At 36.1% G+C, this 16808-nt stretch overlaps 1 protein-coding gene across 3 annotated transcripts in view; it reads left to right on the top strand.

Annotated features, from left to right (window-relative positions):
* LOC127842268 (uncharacterized) overlaps window positions 1-16808 on the top strand; it is a 74721-nt gene that overhangs the window by 18500 nt on the left and 39413 nt on the right. For all 3 annotated transcript variants that reach the window (XM_052371697.1, XM_052371696.1, XM_052371698.1), the window contains exons 7-14: window positions 2560-2706; window positions 6211-6284; window positions 6702-6858; window positions 7767-7875; window positions 8756-8965; window positions 13503-13700; window positions 14588-14785; window positions 16481-16696. In XM_052371697.1, the coding sequence (XP_052227657.1) occupies window positions 2560-2706; window positions 6211-6284; window positions 6702-6858; window positions 7767-7875; window positions 8756-8965; window positions 13503-13700; window positions 14588-14785; window positions 16481-16696 (1309 nt within the window). The remainder of the gene's footprint in view (window positions 1-2559; window positions 2707-6210; window positions 6285-6701; window positions 6859-7766; window positions 7876-8755; window positions 8966-13502; window positions 13701-14587; window positions 14786-16480; window positions 16697-16808) is intronic.

Raw genomic sequence — 16808 nt, 5'->3', positions numbered from 1 at the left:
GCACAATGTTTTTAATCCTTTGCAAAGTATTGTCAAATATGGTAATGATTTTAAATGCAAAAATGATTTTCAGATCATTATTGTCTTTGAAACACTAAATAACTCTTAGTTTTTCTGATGATTGTTTATTAAACCTCTTCTCCTTGATTAATTTTGACGAATGAGAATGTCAAGTCATGGTGTATTGACCAACTAGCTACAATATATAGAGGAACTTAAATTGTAATTGTCATTGATTTAGTTAGTAGATATGAAATCAGGGGTTCTGAAATATGCTGTCCGAGTCGTCAATTTCCCCTTCCGGGCAAGCAGCTTTTGAAAGCTGGCTTGTCCGGGGACAAGTAAAATTTCCGTGGTAAATTTTGTTTCGAGAACGAAACTTCAATATATTCCGAAAATAAAAAACGAACTAGCACACTTTTTAACTGGACGTAGGTTATTTTCCGATAATAATTATGTAATGTTGTAAACAAGTCCACGCGTATATAGCAAAAGCCAATCACGCATAAGGTAACATTTATAGTAGAGAAACCAGCGCACGTGTACAGCAACAGCAAATAACGCATTAGATAACATTTTTCGTAAATTGCAAATGGCCACAATCATGTTTTACCGACCTGCATTTGATTTTTTAAAATAAAACCACTTTAACGTCAAGCCATGACGCTAATCAGACCAATGATAAAATCAGTTCGGCTTCGGAAAAGAAGAGAAAAGCCAAGTATGAATATGATGAAGCATACGACGCCAAGCGGAAACGAGAATTTGTTGAGTCTTGGCTAATTGAATTTCCTTGGATTGAAAACGTTACCGGTGTGTGTAAATGTAAACTATGTAAGGAGTTTCCTTTATAAGCGGATAATTATATACTTATATTAAGCGGAGATTATTTTATTTCAAGTGAATTTTATAGTCATGTTGAGATTATTAAATATCCGAGATGGTATCATGTGTGACTTAAACGTGTTCTTATTGTTTGCACTTCTTGCTTGTATTTTCTAGTTAACTACAATGTATGTATATAATCAAAAATAGAACTTAACACAAGTGTATGTTTGTATTATTTGCTTAATTAGTAATGATGTTTTCCTTTATTTATCTTAAAAGTACGGGCAAGTACTTCTTTGGTACGGACAAGTGAATTTGTGGGTAAAACTTGTCCGTGGACACGTAGACTCATAAAATATTTCAGAACCCCTGTGAAATCAGAAATCCACAAAATATGATGCCCACAAATATGTTTGTTGTGTGTTTTATTTTTGTACACATATTCTACCACTGTGAATAAAATGTGTCTTGTTCTGAGAAAACTGGGCATAATGCATGTGCGTAAAGAGCCGTCCCAGATTAGCCTGTGCAGTCCGCACAGGCTAATCAGGGACGACACTTTCCGCTTAAACTTGATTTTCGGTAAGAAGGGACTTCCTTCAAACTAAAAATACCATAAAAGCGGAAAGTGTCGTCCCTGATTAGCCTGTGCGGACTGCACAGGCTAATCTTGGACGGCACTTTACGCACAAGCATTAAGCCCAGTTTTCTCAGAACAAGACACAAATATACAAAGAACATCATGCTTGTATGATGTTCTGATATTGTATCAGCTAATATGACTTTTTATAAGTCGTGCTGCATCTTAGGCGCAACCATGATTGGATTCCTTTTTTGGCATATAATTCTTTAAATACCTTAACAAATCAATTTTTTTTATGTGCATTAAACCTTTTTTTCACAAAATGAAAATTCACAAAATCAGCCAATTCTTGGTTTAACGAAAACAAAGTAGTGCAGCTTCTAGTTACGGTACGGAGTTTTTGAATGCTGTATGCATTATATTGAAAAGTGTGTGAGCCATGATATGGGGAAACAAGGCCAAATGCATGTGCGTAAAGTGTTAAATTAAGCTGTGCATACTGCAAAGGCTAATTGGGGACGATACTTTCCAACTTGAGTGGTTTATCTTTTAGAATTAAAAATTCCATTTTTTGTTTTCAAAGAGGGAGGCCCATGAAATAAATTTTTAAAAATATTTCTGGAGTCTGTATCTATAGGCGTTGGAATGCATATGATAAATTATAAATGATTTCTGAAGTCTCTATCTTAAGGCATTGGAATGCATATAATGAATTATAAATTATTTCTGAAGTCTCTATCTCTAGACGTTGGAATGCATATAATAAATTATAAATTATTTCTGAGGTCTTTATCTCTAGGCATTGGATTACATATAATAAATTATAACTTATTTCTGAAGTCTCTATTTTTATGCGTAGGAATGACTCTGAAGTCTCTATCTCTAGGCGTTGGAATGACTATGAAGTCTCTATCTCTAAGTGTTGGAATAACTCTGAAGTTTCTATCTCTAGGCGTTGGAATGAGTCTGAAGTCTCTATCTCTAGGCGTTGGAATGACTGAAGTCTCTATCTCTAGGCGCAGGAATGACTCTGAAGTCTCTATCTCTAGGCGTTGGAATGACTCTGAAGTCTCTATCTCTAGGCGTTGGAATGACTCTGAAGTCTCTATCTCTAGGCGTTGGAATGACTCTGAAGTCTCTATCTCTAGGCGTTAGAATGTCTGAGTGAAGAGAAGCGCGGTACCCTTCATATGGACCTGGAGATGTGGACAGAGGAGACAGTGAGGCACAGCATGACTGTGGCCCACCTGTGTACTGACAGCCACAGGGATGCCATCATACGCACTTGTCAGAGGGTACGGTATCAAATCTATGACCAATCACTGTCAAAACCCACTCTGTGCTCTACACAGTATTTCTCAAAACTTGTCGTCAAAACCTAGAGTATATTCTCCATAATCATTGTTGAAACACACTGTGTGTTCTCCGAAATCATTGTCAAAATGCGCTTTGTATTCTTCACAGTATTGTCAAAACCTAGTGTCTATCCTTGAGAATCATTTTTAAAACCTACTGTGTTTTCTCCAAAATCATTATCAAAAGCCACTGTGTGTTCTCATCAATTGTATATACTACATGTATGTTATCACTACATTACAGTTATTTAACGCAGGGGTATTGACCGTCCAATTGTTTTCTACCCATTTTGGTTAGCCATATATTTTCAATTGAAATTATAAGAAACATTTAAATATATTGTAAATAAAGTGTATTAATCTATTTGGATTTACATGGTTATTGTAAATATTGCAAAAGCTAACACTGCAACATCTTAACAAGTGAATTTTTCATCTGTCAGACAGACTGATATGTACAGAAAACTTGCAGATCGAAATGAATTTTAACAGAGAAAACAAATGGACAGGCAATTTTACAAAGAATAATTCATACAAATTAAGTTTTTCTTGCCATATCCCTCGTGATCAATAGAAAGGCATAGTGTGTTTGATTGTAGGTGGGCTCTAATGGTCATTACCATTGTGGTTGCGTTCTTGAGGGTTAGAAATAGACTGAGACTGAACAAGCAAACATGTGCTTGGGCATACTTGGACTATGCCCCAATATTATATAGAAATGCCATCATACATAATGTCATGCAGGCTGTTTGCACTGCTTTTTTGATTTTCATGTTAATTAAATCATGAATTTTTTAGTTCGACTATTATATATGAAATATATATAGTGGAGCTATCCTACTCACCCCGGCGTCGGCGTTCCATTCCGTTTCGTGCCGTGCCGTTAGCGTGGAAATGTTAAAGTTTTCGTACCACCCCAATTATTTTGATTGTCCCTTGACATATTGCTTTCATATTTTGCATACTTGTTTACCAACATGACCCAGGAAAGGTATTTTTAAAAAGATTTTGAAATTCAGCATGTTACTTCCTATAAATATCTTGGAATTATCTTCTCATCCTCTGGAACATTTAGTTATTGCCAAATTGATCTTTACAATAGGGCTAGAAAGGCAAGTTTTAAACTGAGTAAAATATTTGGGCAATTACATCAACGGGTTGATACAGTTTTGTATCTTTTTGATCACACTATCAAACCTATACTTTTATATGGAAGTGAAATATGGGGAACAGTGAATAGCAATAGTCCAATAGTTAAGAAGGACAACTATAATCTTTTGAAATCTTTTGATAATATGTATTGTGAGAAACGTCATGTGAAGTTTTTGAAATATGTTTTAAGTGTTCATAAGCAAACGTCTAATGATGCTGTATGTGGTGAACTGGGACGTTATCCTTTATATGTTGATATTATATGTAATACTGTTAAATATTATCAGAGAATGTATTCTGGTAAAGTAAGTGCCTTATTGTCAGCTGCCTTTAGTGAAGGAAATATACTTTTTAATAGTGATAAGAACAGCTGGGTCACAAGTGTTAATCATATTTTCAAAAGTCTTAATTTATCCTCTACTAGTTTGCATAAAAAGAATTTGCATTCTCTGGTAAAGCGAAAGTTAGTGTCCCTGTATAAATCAACTTGGCGATCAAGAATTACTAGCACGAGTGGTAAACTAAGAACTTATTCCCTGTTCAAAAACAGATGTTGTAAAGAGCCATATTTCTATACATTAAAAAATAGAGATATCAGAGTTTTGTTTACAAAGATAAGAGTTAGCTGTCATAAATTAAGAATTGAAACTGGCAGATATCAGAAAATCCCAGCTGAACAGCGTTTCTGTACTTTATGTAATTTAAATTTGGAAGAGAATGAAATTCACTTTGCAATGTTTTGTCAATGTTTTCATGATAATAGAGAAAAGTTATTTGAAAATGTACAAAAGATAAATATTAATTTTATTAAACTTTCAAATGAACAGAACTTTGTCTGGCTTATGAGCTCAGAACAACATGATATTTTCTCACTTTTTTCCACCTTCTTGTATAATGCCTACAATAAAAGAACTAATTTGGTAACTTGTTAAAACCTGTGTAACTTTAGATAAATGTTGCATAATATTATATACTATTTATGAATGATGATTATGTAAAATCTTAAACGGTTTAGAGTAGGCTTTTAGTATTACTTGTGAGTTCATATATATTTCATACTGAGTACATTTAACATTTGTGTATCATCTAATACGAATTAAGCTTGATATATTTCTGTAATATCCTTACTTCTAGTATATTGTGTTAATGATGCAATATATTATGATGCTTTCTTTGTGATTCATATGTCATTATTAATGTGACCCGTAATTGGTTTTATAAACAATTCTTATTCTGACCCCAACCTATAAACAAGAGCAGACAACTCTATCAAGCATTTTGTCATAATTATGGCCCCTTTTCCACTTAGAATATGCAGCAAATGTTAAATTTTTCGTACTACTCCATTTATTTTCATTGTCCCTTGACATATTGCTTTCATATTTTGCATACTTGTTAACCAACATCACCCCAACCTATAAACAAGAGCAGACAACTCTTATCAAGCATTTTGATTTAATTATTGCCCCTTTTATACTTAGAATATGCATATTAATGATAAATTTATGTTTAAGTTTGCGTACTACCCCAAATATTTCCTTTATCCTTTGACATAATGCTTTTATATGTTGCATACTTGTTTACCAACATGACCCCAACCTATAAACAAGAGCAGACAACTCTATCAGGTATTTTTTCATTATTATGGCCCCTTTTCCACTTAGATAATTGAACATTTTGCTTAAATTGCCATAACTTCTTTATTTATGATCTCATTTTACCCCCTCACACCCCCCTACCCCCCCCCACACACACACATGTTTTTTTTTAAACATCATCTTATAAATTACCACACCCCTCATTATACCCCCCTCTCACCCCCCCCCCCCCCAAAAAAAAAAATAATAATTTTTTTATTTATTTTTTTTTATTTTTGAAAGATCGTCAAATAAATGACCACACCCCACATTATACCCCCTCTCAATCCCCCCCCCCCCCAAACAAAAATTCATATTTTTTTTTCCTTTTTTTATTTTTGAAAGATCGTCTAATAAATTATTGAATATGAACAATTTCCCCATGATGGCTTTGGTTATAATGTCAAGCACTCGAATAGTCAAGCGCGCTGTCCTCTGACAGCTCTTGTTATTTTATATGATGCCTCTGTTCTTCTGAAAATGCTCATAGAATCAGATATTTTATGCAAAACTAAACATCTGTTCAGTTAATCGTTGTAATCAACCAGTGAATTATATACTGTTTACAGATGACACAGGAGAATTTGTTCTTGAGTTTATCATTTTATTCAACTAGTTAATGTTTTTAAAGTGTTAACAATTATACTGTTAAAAGGTGATACAGGAGAAGTGTCGGTTAGTGGAGCTACACAGGTCCTACCAGGCACGGACGGACGACTCTGCAGCCAGGTACGTGTGAACATCGTATGGCCTGGTATTGGTCCTCTATAGTGTCATGTATGATCGTGATATGATAGTTGGTATGGACATAGTATATATGACTATTTTTAGATTAGGATAATGGTCAAATTGTAGGTTTTGAGTGGTCAACCTGTGGCTTTGAAGTACCACCTAGTACCTTTAAGGTGGTAACAGCAAGGTCTGAAGTGGTCAACTTGTAGTGGTTCAAATATCAGTAAAATTGTCAGGAAAAACCTAGCAAATGTATTGTTATTCCGTTTCTAAAAAATGTGGTGTGATATTTAAATTAACAATTTAATTTTAAACAGCAGCTTAGTTACCATTATATTTCCTATGTTTGTTTTTTTAGTCTTTAGTGCTCTGCACCATTATATTCAAGCCATACCTTTCCCATGTTCCTCACAGAAAGGAGTTCTGGGACTCCTGTGAGACCCTGACTGACGTATTCTGTGAGGTGGAGAAGCATGTGAACATCGCCCTGCTGCACCTGATAGTGGACAACTTTAGGGAGAGCTCTGAGCCTCTCGAGAGACTCGTCAAACAGGCCCTGAGGCAGGACACAGTTAGTAGACTGGTTGTTGTACAAACTTCGTGGTTTGTTTGGACCAATTTTATAGCCATTCTTGGGTTATGATCCCAGTGGCAAGCATTATCTTTGAATGGCAAATACAGGCCTAAAATTGCAACTTAATGGTTTGACTTTTGAATGAGGGTTGTTATGTGTGGAAGTAAGTACTTGACAGGGAAATAACTTTTTAGCTCGGCTATTTTCTGAGAAAACCCGAGGTCTTGTCATAGCCAGCTCGTCATGTCGTGTTGTGTCCGTCGTCGTGTCCGCCGTCCGCGTCGTGCTAAAACCTTTACATTTTCTTAAGCTTAAGTGCTTCCACCTACAACTTTGAAACTTCATATGTACATGTAGCTGCACCTTGACGAGTTCTACACGCCACACCCATTTTTGGGGCACTAGGTAAAAGGTCAAGGTTACTGTGACCTCTAAAAAAAAATAACAAATTCTGACAAGCTTTCATTTATAAAAAAGTGCACACGCAGCCGAGCGTTGGCACCCGTTATGCAGTGCTCTTATTTTACTGATGTATTTATGATCTGATTTTCTGTTTTATAAACGTTTTAAGTCCATGAAAGAAAAGGAAAGCTATTCTACTTGCTTTGGCTTCAGCGTCCTAGTCTGGGATGGGAAACATTAGTTTAAATGTACTCCATCTTGACGAAATGAGAAATATTTACGTCGGGATTTTTTTTATATTGAAAAGTAGCTAGGGTTTGTAGTCAAATTAGGCATGGGAAACCCCTGGCCCAGGACATAATGAGACCACTTCAGGATGGAATTTTGATGAGTGTTTCTTTTTTGATTAGTGTTGAATTATTTAAGTGAACGCTATTTGTCAGTCTGATCCAGAATGGCATGCTGAAGGAGTGAATTGTAAACACTCTTTGCATTGATTTTAGGACAAGGCGTTGGGCAGTCACAGCAAATTTGTTGTTCAGTTTGAAGACTTTGTGGAAAAGATATGCCAGATATCCCTTCTTGCTGCAGCCAGCTCAACAGATGCCAGGCGTGAGTGCAGTGTTTTATTAACTCTTTATCACTCAGAAGCAAAGTAAAAATGACTATGCAACCAGCATAAAACCTGAACAGCCTGCCAGTAATTCGCAGTGTGTTTAGGTATGAAGTTGCTTGCTGCTCACCAGTACCTAAGGGTTGGAAATGGAGCATAAAAGGTCAAAATGCATTTATCAGTGGTGGAGGTTTAAACAACACCTTGTTTGCACATCCATACATTGTTTTGTTTATTAAAAAATATGTTAATTCTGTCCAGCCGAAAGAGTTTTCTTTCACAAGGTTTTTTACATGTTTCTACATTTGTTACTTTTGTCTGCTGTAAAAGTGTGTGCTTTCATAAGCTAATCAGTAATAAATAAAAATAATAAAACATGCACTGATAGGTGGATAAAACGTTTTTTTAGGCATTAAGCAATATTTGCTCTTTTGATATTTTTCAAAAATGTATACAAGGCCTTTTAAATCTCTTCACCTAAAATACCATGTTTTTTTTATATGTTTACAATGTTTATGTACCCACAGAGTGTGATATGTTAAGCATTTATTTTGTTTTCAATTTTTCTTTAACGGCTTTGTGGACATTGCTGTATGTGTAGATGATCACAAAGGAAGAGATTTTGGCTGCAATAAGTTTGGACAGAATTATAACACTTATAGTGATTTCCACTAGAGATTATATACAGTCAAAACTGACCAAGCGGTCAACTGTAAACAACAGTCAACTGCAGACAACAGTCAGTTTAGATTCCCCCCGACAAAAATCACCATTTATAACACTTGAAAATAACAGTCTACTGTCCATAACAGCCAATGGCCAGTACATGTAACTCATTTTCCCACATTTTGAGTGAAATATAAACCTGATATGTTCCAGGGGTTCAAGTGATCCGGGTCACGGTACAGCGCCTGGAGCGTCTGGACCCTGACCTGGTTGCCGCGGTGATGTCACTGTCTCATCGCCCTGACGACAGCAGTGCCATCGCCCACCTGAAACTTCTAATGAATCAGTGGAGCTTTGAGATCACCAACCTGCTGCAGGTCATAGATGAGATGACAGACCCAAAGATGTTCATACTTGTGTCTGGTAGGTGCTTTAATCGTTAGGGATAACATGAGCCTTGATCTGGAAAAATGGGGCTTAATGCATGTACGTAATGTGTCGCCCCAGTTTAGATAGGCTTAACAGGGACAACACTTTCTGCTCTTATGGATTTTTTCGTGTAAAGGAAGTCTCTTTTCAACAAAAATCCAGTTTTGTACTAGTGTCAGGTAGGTGCGGTAATATTTAAAGGGATAATGTTCTTCAAAAATAGTGCTGGGGTATATTAAACGGTACATTAACATTCTTATTAATAAGTGGAGATGACAGACCCAAAGATGTTCATACTCATGTCAGTTTGTTGCTGGAATGTTTAACCCTTTCCTTAAGATACGCATTTTGACCTGTTTGAAGTCCCATAGAAAATCAAATGAAACGAGAGGTCCGTGGTCGGAAACAAATGCCCCCCCCCCCCCCCCCTCAAACACAGCCTTGACACAGGATTTTTTGCAACGAAACTGACCATTAAAGTTTATCTAACTTAGCCAATTAAATAAGTTTTTAGTTGACACAGAATTATGCATGTCTTTTAAATCATCCCTATTGTAAATTGGCTGAGATTATTATAGTTTTATAAATAGGGGTCATTTACTGTCTAAGGCCAATACACATGTGAAGTATCAAGCCAATTTGTCAAAATGTTGAAGAGTTATTGATCGGAAATTATTTACACACTGATTGTGTCCTTGACCTTTGACATAGTCACCCCAATTTCAATAGGGATCATCTACTGTCCAAGGCCAATACATAGTGAAGTATCAAGCCAATGTCAAAATGTTGAAGAGTTATTGATCTGAAATGATTTTCACACTGATTGTGTCCTTGACCTTTGACACAGTCACCCCAATTTCAATAGGGATCATCTACTGTCCAAGGCCAATTCACATGGAAAGTATCAAGCCAATCGGTCAATTCATTGACGGGTTATTGATCGGAAACGATTTTCACACTTATTGTGACAGAGAGCTTGACCTTTGACCTAGTGATCCCAATTTTAAAAGGGGTCATCTACTGTCCAAGGCCAAAGCACATTTTAAGTATCAAGCCTATTGGTCAATTTGTTGACGAGTTATTGATTGGAATTTTTTTTCACACTTATTGTGTCAGTGACCTTGACCTTTGACCTAGTGACCCCAATTTCAATAGGGGTCATCTACTGTCCAAGGCCAATGCACATGTGAAGTATCAAGCCAATCGGTCAATTTGTTGATGAGTTATTGATAGGAAACAAACTGGTCTACCGACAGACAGACCAACAAACATCTAGCAAAACACTATACTCCCTCTTCTTTGATAGGGGAATAATTAAAGACTTTTCTTAATAGATTCAAGTATGAAAGGCTTTCTTTCCAAACCTAAGATACTGATAATTAGCAAACAGCATACAACCTGCACAATCTTTGAGTAACTCACAGGCTGTGTTTGTCCTTTGCTGGCTGCATATAGCCATTTTTGTTTGCTTATGAGCAGAAAAGTGGTTGTAATGATAAGTTTTAAAATTAAAATTTTCCAATCTTTGGGGTGACTCGTTTTCCTTATATGTATTTAGTGAAAACTAAATATTTCCTCTGAAGTCACATAGCACAAATGTTTGGTATTTGTTGTGTCCCTTTATATTAAGTTTATCAAAATCAAATCATGGCGGTCACTATTGTCTTAAACCTTGGGGATAACTTGTTTCAGTTATATGTATATAGTGAAAATTAAAAAATATCTTGACCTTTAAAACTACCAGGCCCACACCAAAGGCTAGATATTTAACCAGGTTTTCCGAAGGAAAAAACTGGTTGTTAGATTGGTGAATGTTGGCGGGCGGACTGGTGTACTGGTGGGCGGGCGGAACAAGATTGTCCAGGCCATAACAATGTCTGTCATTGTGAGATTTTAAAATCATTTGGCACATTTGTTCACCGTCATTGGACGGTGTGTCGCGCAAAAGAATTACGTCAATATCTCAAAAGTCAAGGTCACACTTTGAGTTCAAAGGTCAAAAATGGCTATAAATGAGCTTGTTGGGGCCATAACTATGTCAATCATTGTAAGATTTTATAATCATTTGGCACGTTTGTTCACCATCATTGGAGGGTGTGTCGCGCGAAAGAATTACGTCAATATCTCCAAGGTCAAGGTCACAATTTGAGTTGAAAACCTGGTTTTGTGACAATTTTGTCCCTTGTTTACATTTAAAATCATATAGTGGCCCTTAAACAAGTGTTCAAATCAGTTCCCTGAGATCAAAAATATAGTGCAACATTGTGAACACACTATAATTCTTAATTTTTGTCCAATCATTGTGTGATTGGCTCAGACAATTAATTGTTCTATTGATCACTTGGCTGACTTCTAGACTTTTGTTCTATTGATCTATTGGCTGACTTCTAGACAATTGTGCTATTATTCACTTGGCTTACTTCTAGACAATTGTTCTATTGATCTCTTGGCTAACTTCTAGTCAATTGTTCTATTGATCTCTTGGCTGACTTCGAGACAATTTTTCTATTGATCACTTGGCTGACTTCTAGAAAATTGTTTTATTGATCATTTGGCTGACTTCTAGACAATTGTTCTATTGATCTCTTGGCTGACTTCTAGACCATTTTTCTATTGGTCACTTGGCTGACTTCTAGATAATTGTTCTATTGATCACTTGGCTGACTTCTAGACAATTGTTCTATTGATCACTTGGCTGACTTCTAGACAATGGTTCTATTGATCACTTGGCTGACTTCTAGAGTATTGTTCTATTGATCTCTTGGCTAACTTCTAAAGTATTGTTCTATTGATCACTTGACTGACTTCTAGAGTATTGTTCTATTGATCTCTTGGCTAACTTCTAGACTATTGTTTTATTGATCTCTTTGCTGACTTCTAGAGTGTTGTTCTATTGATCTCTTGGCTAACTTCTAGCCTATTGTTCTATTGATCCCTTGGCTGACTTCTAGAGTATTGTTCTATTGATCTCTTGGCTAACTTCTAGACAATTGTTCTATCGATCTCTTGGCTGACTTCTAGACAATTGTTATATTGATCACTTGGCTGACTTTTAGACAATTGTTCTATTGATCACTTGGCTGACTTCTAGACAATTGTGCAAATGATCACTTGGCTGACTTCTAGAGTATTGTTCTATTGATCTCTTGGCTGACCTCTAGATAAATATTCTATTGATCACTTGGCTGACTTCTAGACTATTGTTCTATTGATCTTTTGGCTGACTTCTAGACAATTGTGCTGTTGATCACTTGGCTGACTTCTAGACAAATGTGCTATTGATCACTTTGCTGACCTCTATACTATTGTTCTTTGATCTCTTGGCTGACTTCTAGACTATTGTTCTATTGATCTATTGGCTGACTTATAGACAATTTTTCTATTGATCACTTGGCTTACTTCTAGACTATTTTCTGAAACACCATAAAGCTGCACAGAACAGTAAAGTACCTTCTGGTCTCAGTTTAGGGGTCCGGTCTCAGTTTAGGCTTTTGGCCCGTTTGTTTAAGTTCTGTTATTCAAAGGATATTGTTGTTAGAAAGCTGTTGTTTTTTCCTTCAATATAAGTGAATGAAGTTTTCAGACAAAAAAACGGAGAAATCTGGCAACTGTGTCCCACTGACACATTTCTAGGTGTGCTAGACTCTGATTACATAAACAGGATAATATCACACTAACATAATCTTATGTTGTAAGTTTTCTTTTGGAATGGAATAAAAACTAATATAATTTGGAAGTTTCATGTTAATGGTGGTGAGTTATGCAGATAGTTTGATCTTAGCTGTAAAACTCAATGAAATAATATTAATTTTAAATTAATTTTACTAATGACATAAGTTTCAGTACATTGTACGTATACCAAGGCCAAGTGCTCTATAAAACGACGTATAAAAACAAATATAGGTCTCTGTCTATTTCTAGACTTGCAACAGGAAGTCCCAAATGCTTGGCTAAAACTTTGGCTACAGTTTCTAAAATTTGGCTACAAAATAATTCATTTGGCGAAAATGTTGGCTACATAAATTTTTTAGCCAGGGGGAGCCCTGAAACTGTATGTATTGTTTTTATGCAAAGAGAAAGTTATTGTTATAGGCATGTTTACTTAGAACTGGTAAAACTATCTTACCAGAAAATAAGGAAATGTGTGTTGGTTAACCCTCTCCCACTCAGAGGCAAAGTGAAAATTGCTATGTCCAAACAGCAAAAAATAAGAACAGCCTGTGAGTAACTCGCAGCCTGTTCAGGTTTTATGCTGTTTGCTGCTCATCAGTATCTCAAGGTTGGAAATGAAGCCTTTAAAACTTGAATCTAGTAAGAAAGGTCTTAAATTAAATTTAACTTTCTAAGGGACTACAAGCATGTCAAAATACGCATCTAAGTGGTATAGGGTTAAATGAACGCCTAATATGACTGGAATGCTGTTAAAACTGGGGGGGGGGAAATCAAGCCTAACAAATAAACAAAAGCAGAGAAATAGTTTGCACACACAGTACCTTAGATACACTATATTATAAATTGGTTTGAATAGCAGAGAGAAAGGTAGAGGAAGACATCAACACCAGCAATGGCAGCCTGTTGCTAGGAGACCAGGAGTTGTTGAGCGCCACCTTGCAGTCGTTGCAGGGCCGCAGTCGACGAGTCGCCCAGGTGGCGGAACAGATCGTGGACGGGCACACTGACCCTCTGTACAGGAACGGGCTCATGGCGTTTGTGCAGAAACTGAAGAAAGGTGGGAGGAGGGTCTTGTCTGTGGTTGAGAACATGTTGATATAATGATGTTTGAATGTTTTGTTTTGTTTCAATTTTGACTCACTTGGCAAACATTTGTATGGGTGAAAGTGTTCAGTATTACTGATTTAAGTAAAAGAAAAAAAAGTTTCTGTTTATAAACTGCTTTAAGATCTATCATTTAATTATGTTTAAACCTGATATTTTCACAATGATGTACATTCATCAATTGATTTTTAGCAAGTGTTTTAGCAATTGTCACAGGCAAACGGCAATTTCTTGGCTTTTGACATAAATGTATAAATATAGGACAACTTTCTGCTTTCCATGACCAATACACGCATACTTGATGGTCTTGAGCTGGTTTCATTTATTTGAATTATGGACAATTTTTCCTTCTCTAATTTCTTTTAATATAATCGTACCTTACTCCTTTATTTATTTAATCTGACAGGAAATCAAAAATGACTTGCTATAAATTTAATGAAACTTTATTAAATATGAAATAACACTCATCTATGCACTTCTTTATTGTGCATCACTCATGACTTGACACAAATTCTTAATGCAAATTACTCGCTGATTATTTAACCTCTGTAAAAGAGATGAAATCACCCATAGGTTGGTTTGAGGATCTGTTATTCATTCCGCAAAGAATACTAGACCTTTGTCGAGTAAACTAATTTCTCAAGTTATTAAAATGAAACACCAAATATGTCATAATTATGAAGTGTACATGTACACATCACTTGTTTCACATCCTCAGTGGTACACACATGCCTGAGTTATTTGTCCTGGATTAAAGCTTACAAAAATGGTTTGTGGGGGGGGGGGTGTATTAGTCAAGTATTTGACAAAGCTCTAGTTTATCATGTTGTTTGTTTTCAGCTATAACTGGTGTACGTATTGCTGGGGAGAACATTCTCCAGGATTTCTCCAGTGACCTCTACAAGGGTGTCCTGCACAAGAGGTTCGACCAACTGCAGGATGCCCTGGCCAGGGTGAAAGCTGGTCTCAGTGACACCAACCATCCCAGAATTCTTAGCCCCCTGAGACGGGATGTCAGGAGAGCTGGGAGGAAGTCAGGTAAGGAAACCAGAGTTAAGTCAGGAATGGGAACCAGTCTTTAGTCAGATACGGATTCCAGTCCTACATCATCGACGGGAATGAATCCTGAAATAAGTTCCAATGGACAATAGTTCCTATGCTAATCTTAACCCAGGTGGACATTAGTTCCAAAGTTATTTTGACAATCAGGACAATAGATCCTACCTTATTTTGACTCCCCAGCCATTGGTTTCTACAATATTGCTGTCTGGGGCAAATTATTGAGCTGAGACAATAGTCATAATAAAATGAGTTCTGTTCTGTTCTGAGAAATTGGGCATAATGCATGTGCATAAAGTTTCGTCCCAGATTAGCCTGTGCAGTCCGCATAGGCTAATCAGGGACAACACTTTCCACTTTTATGACATTTTTCATTTAAATGAAGTCTATTCTTAGCAAAAATCCAATTTAGGCGGAAAGTGTCGTCCCTGATAAGCCTGTGCAGACGGCACAGGCTAATCTGGGACGACACTTTACGCACATGCATTATGTCCAGTTTTCTCAGAACGCGACTCATTTGTTCTGTGGTTAAAGTTTCTTTAAATAAAATATTCCATTGATAGCTTGTTAATTATTGTTTTCAAAATTGGTAATGGCAATCAATAAATTTGACGCCTATCATGTGTTAACGTGCATCCTGCTTATAAATGCCAGTCAACAATACAGGAAATGTAGATGTTCCATATTAAAAGTGAATTATACATATTGTTTTCACAGTTTGTTAAATCAATAGATGAAGAATCACCAAACTGTTATGTTTGTTAGTTAATCAGTCAATAAGTTAATTAAAATAATATTTGTCAGTACATTATGAAGTTGATTACTGTTAACAATTTAGGTAACTTAAATGATTGGCTAATTAAAGGTAATAACCTTTATTGGCATATACTTTATTGGTCAGCGAGTAAGAACAAATGCCTGATTTGTCAATATAATAATATAATATAGGACCCAATGTCTGGGCCATCAATTGAATGTAAGAACCATCGTCTGGGTTGTCAAAATAACATTGAAACAATTGTCCAGGTTATCTAAAACTATGGGAATCAATGTCCTCGTGTGTCAAACTAAGAATAAGAACTATTGTCCATAGGAACAATCCAGAATCAGTCTTGCATTGTTTGAATTGGCTAAATATTTCTTATGTATTTGGGATTCAAGGTCCCAAAGACAGCCATTATAGTGAAAAGAGTGTTTTTTATGGTTTAAGAATAAACTTAAGTATTTTAATGATAAATTGATAATGATAAATTAAGGTGTAAATTGATTAAGTGTCATAGAAAACATGTCTGAATGAATGTCACAGCTGCAATTTGTCTTTGTTTGCTATCGAAAGTTCTTGGCACATAAGTTTATTAAAAAAAAAAAATTTTTAAACAAGGAAAAAAAATCATATGCATAGGAATTCAATCATTCCCTTAAAACTGGGAAACAAGTGAAAATCAAATTGCACACAAGATTTCTTATGAAATTTCAAGCTAAACTTGTGTGATGTGGATTTCTAAGATGACAACATTAACAAACAGACATTTCATCAGAACTGTCACATTACTTACAACTGTTGCCAACATAGAACCAGTTCAGCTGATGGACAGTGAGCAAAATACTGTTCATCAGATAAATAAGATGGTAAAATCCACATTTTGCAAAGAGCCATCACATTTCTGATTACAGTCCCTGAAGTAACCATACCAGACCTAACTTCAAGAGTGTCATCAGACATACAATTATCGAGACCTCCTCAACCACGTTCTGTACAAGTCCAACGCCACGGCGATCGTATCGTAGCAACGTCAGTTCCAAGTCTTCACAATAAGCCACGCACAGCTGAGCAACTATCTCACAAGATTGAGAAATACAAGAGTACGAGTCATGTGGAGTCACCTACAGGTTGGATATAGACGAAATTGGTTTGGCTCGCTAAAAGACTTTAATTGTACCAGGGCTGTCTAGAGAACAGTATAGAGTCAAACCCATTTAGCATTTAAACGAACTTGTTTGC

This window comes from Dreissena polymorpha, chromosome 8 (genome assembly GCF_020536995.1).
Source record: "Dreissena polymorpha isolate Duluth1 chromosome 8, UMN_Dpol_1.0, whole genome shotgun sequence".
Classification (NCBI taxonomy): domain Eukaryota; kingdom Metazoa; phylum Mollusca; class Bivalvia; order Myida; family Dreissenidae; genus Dreissena; species Dreissena polymorpha.
This window is presented reverse-complemented; position numbering and strand designations above follow the sequence as displayed.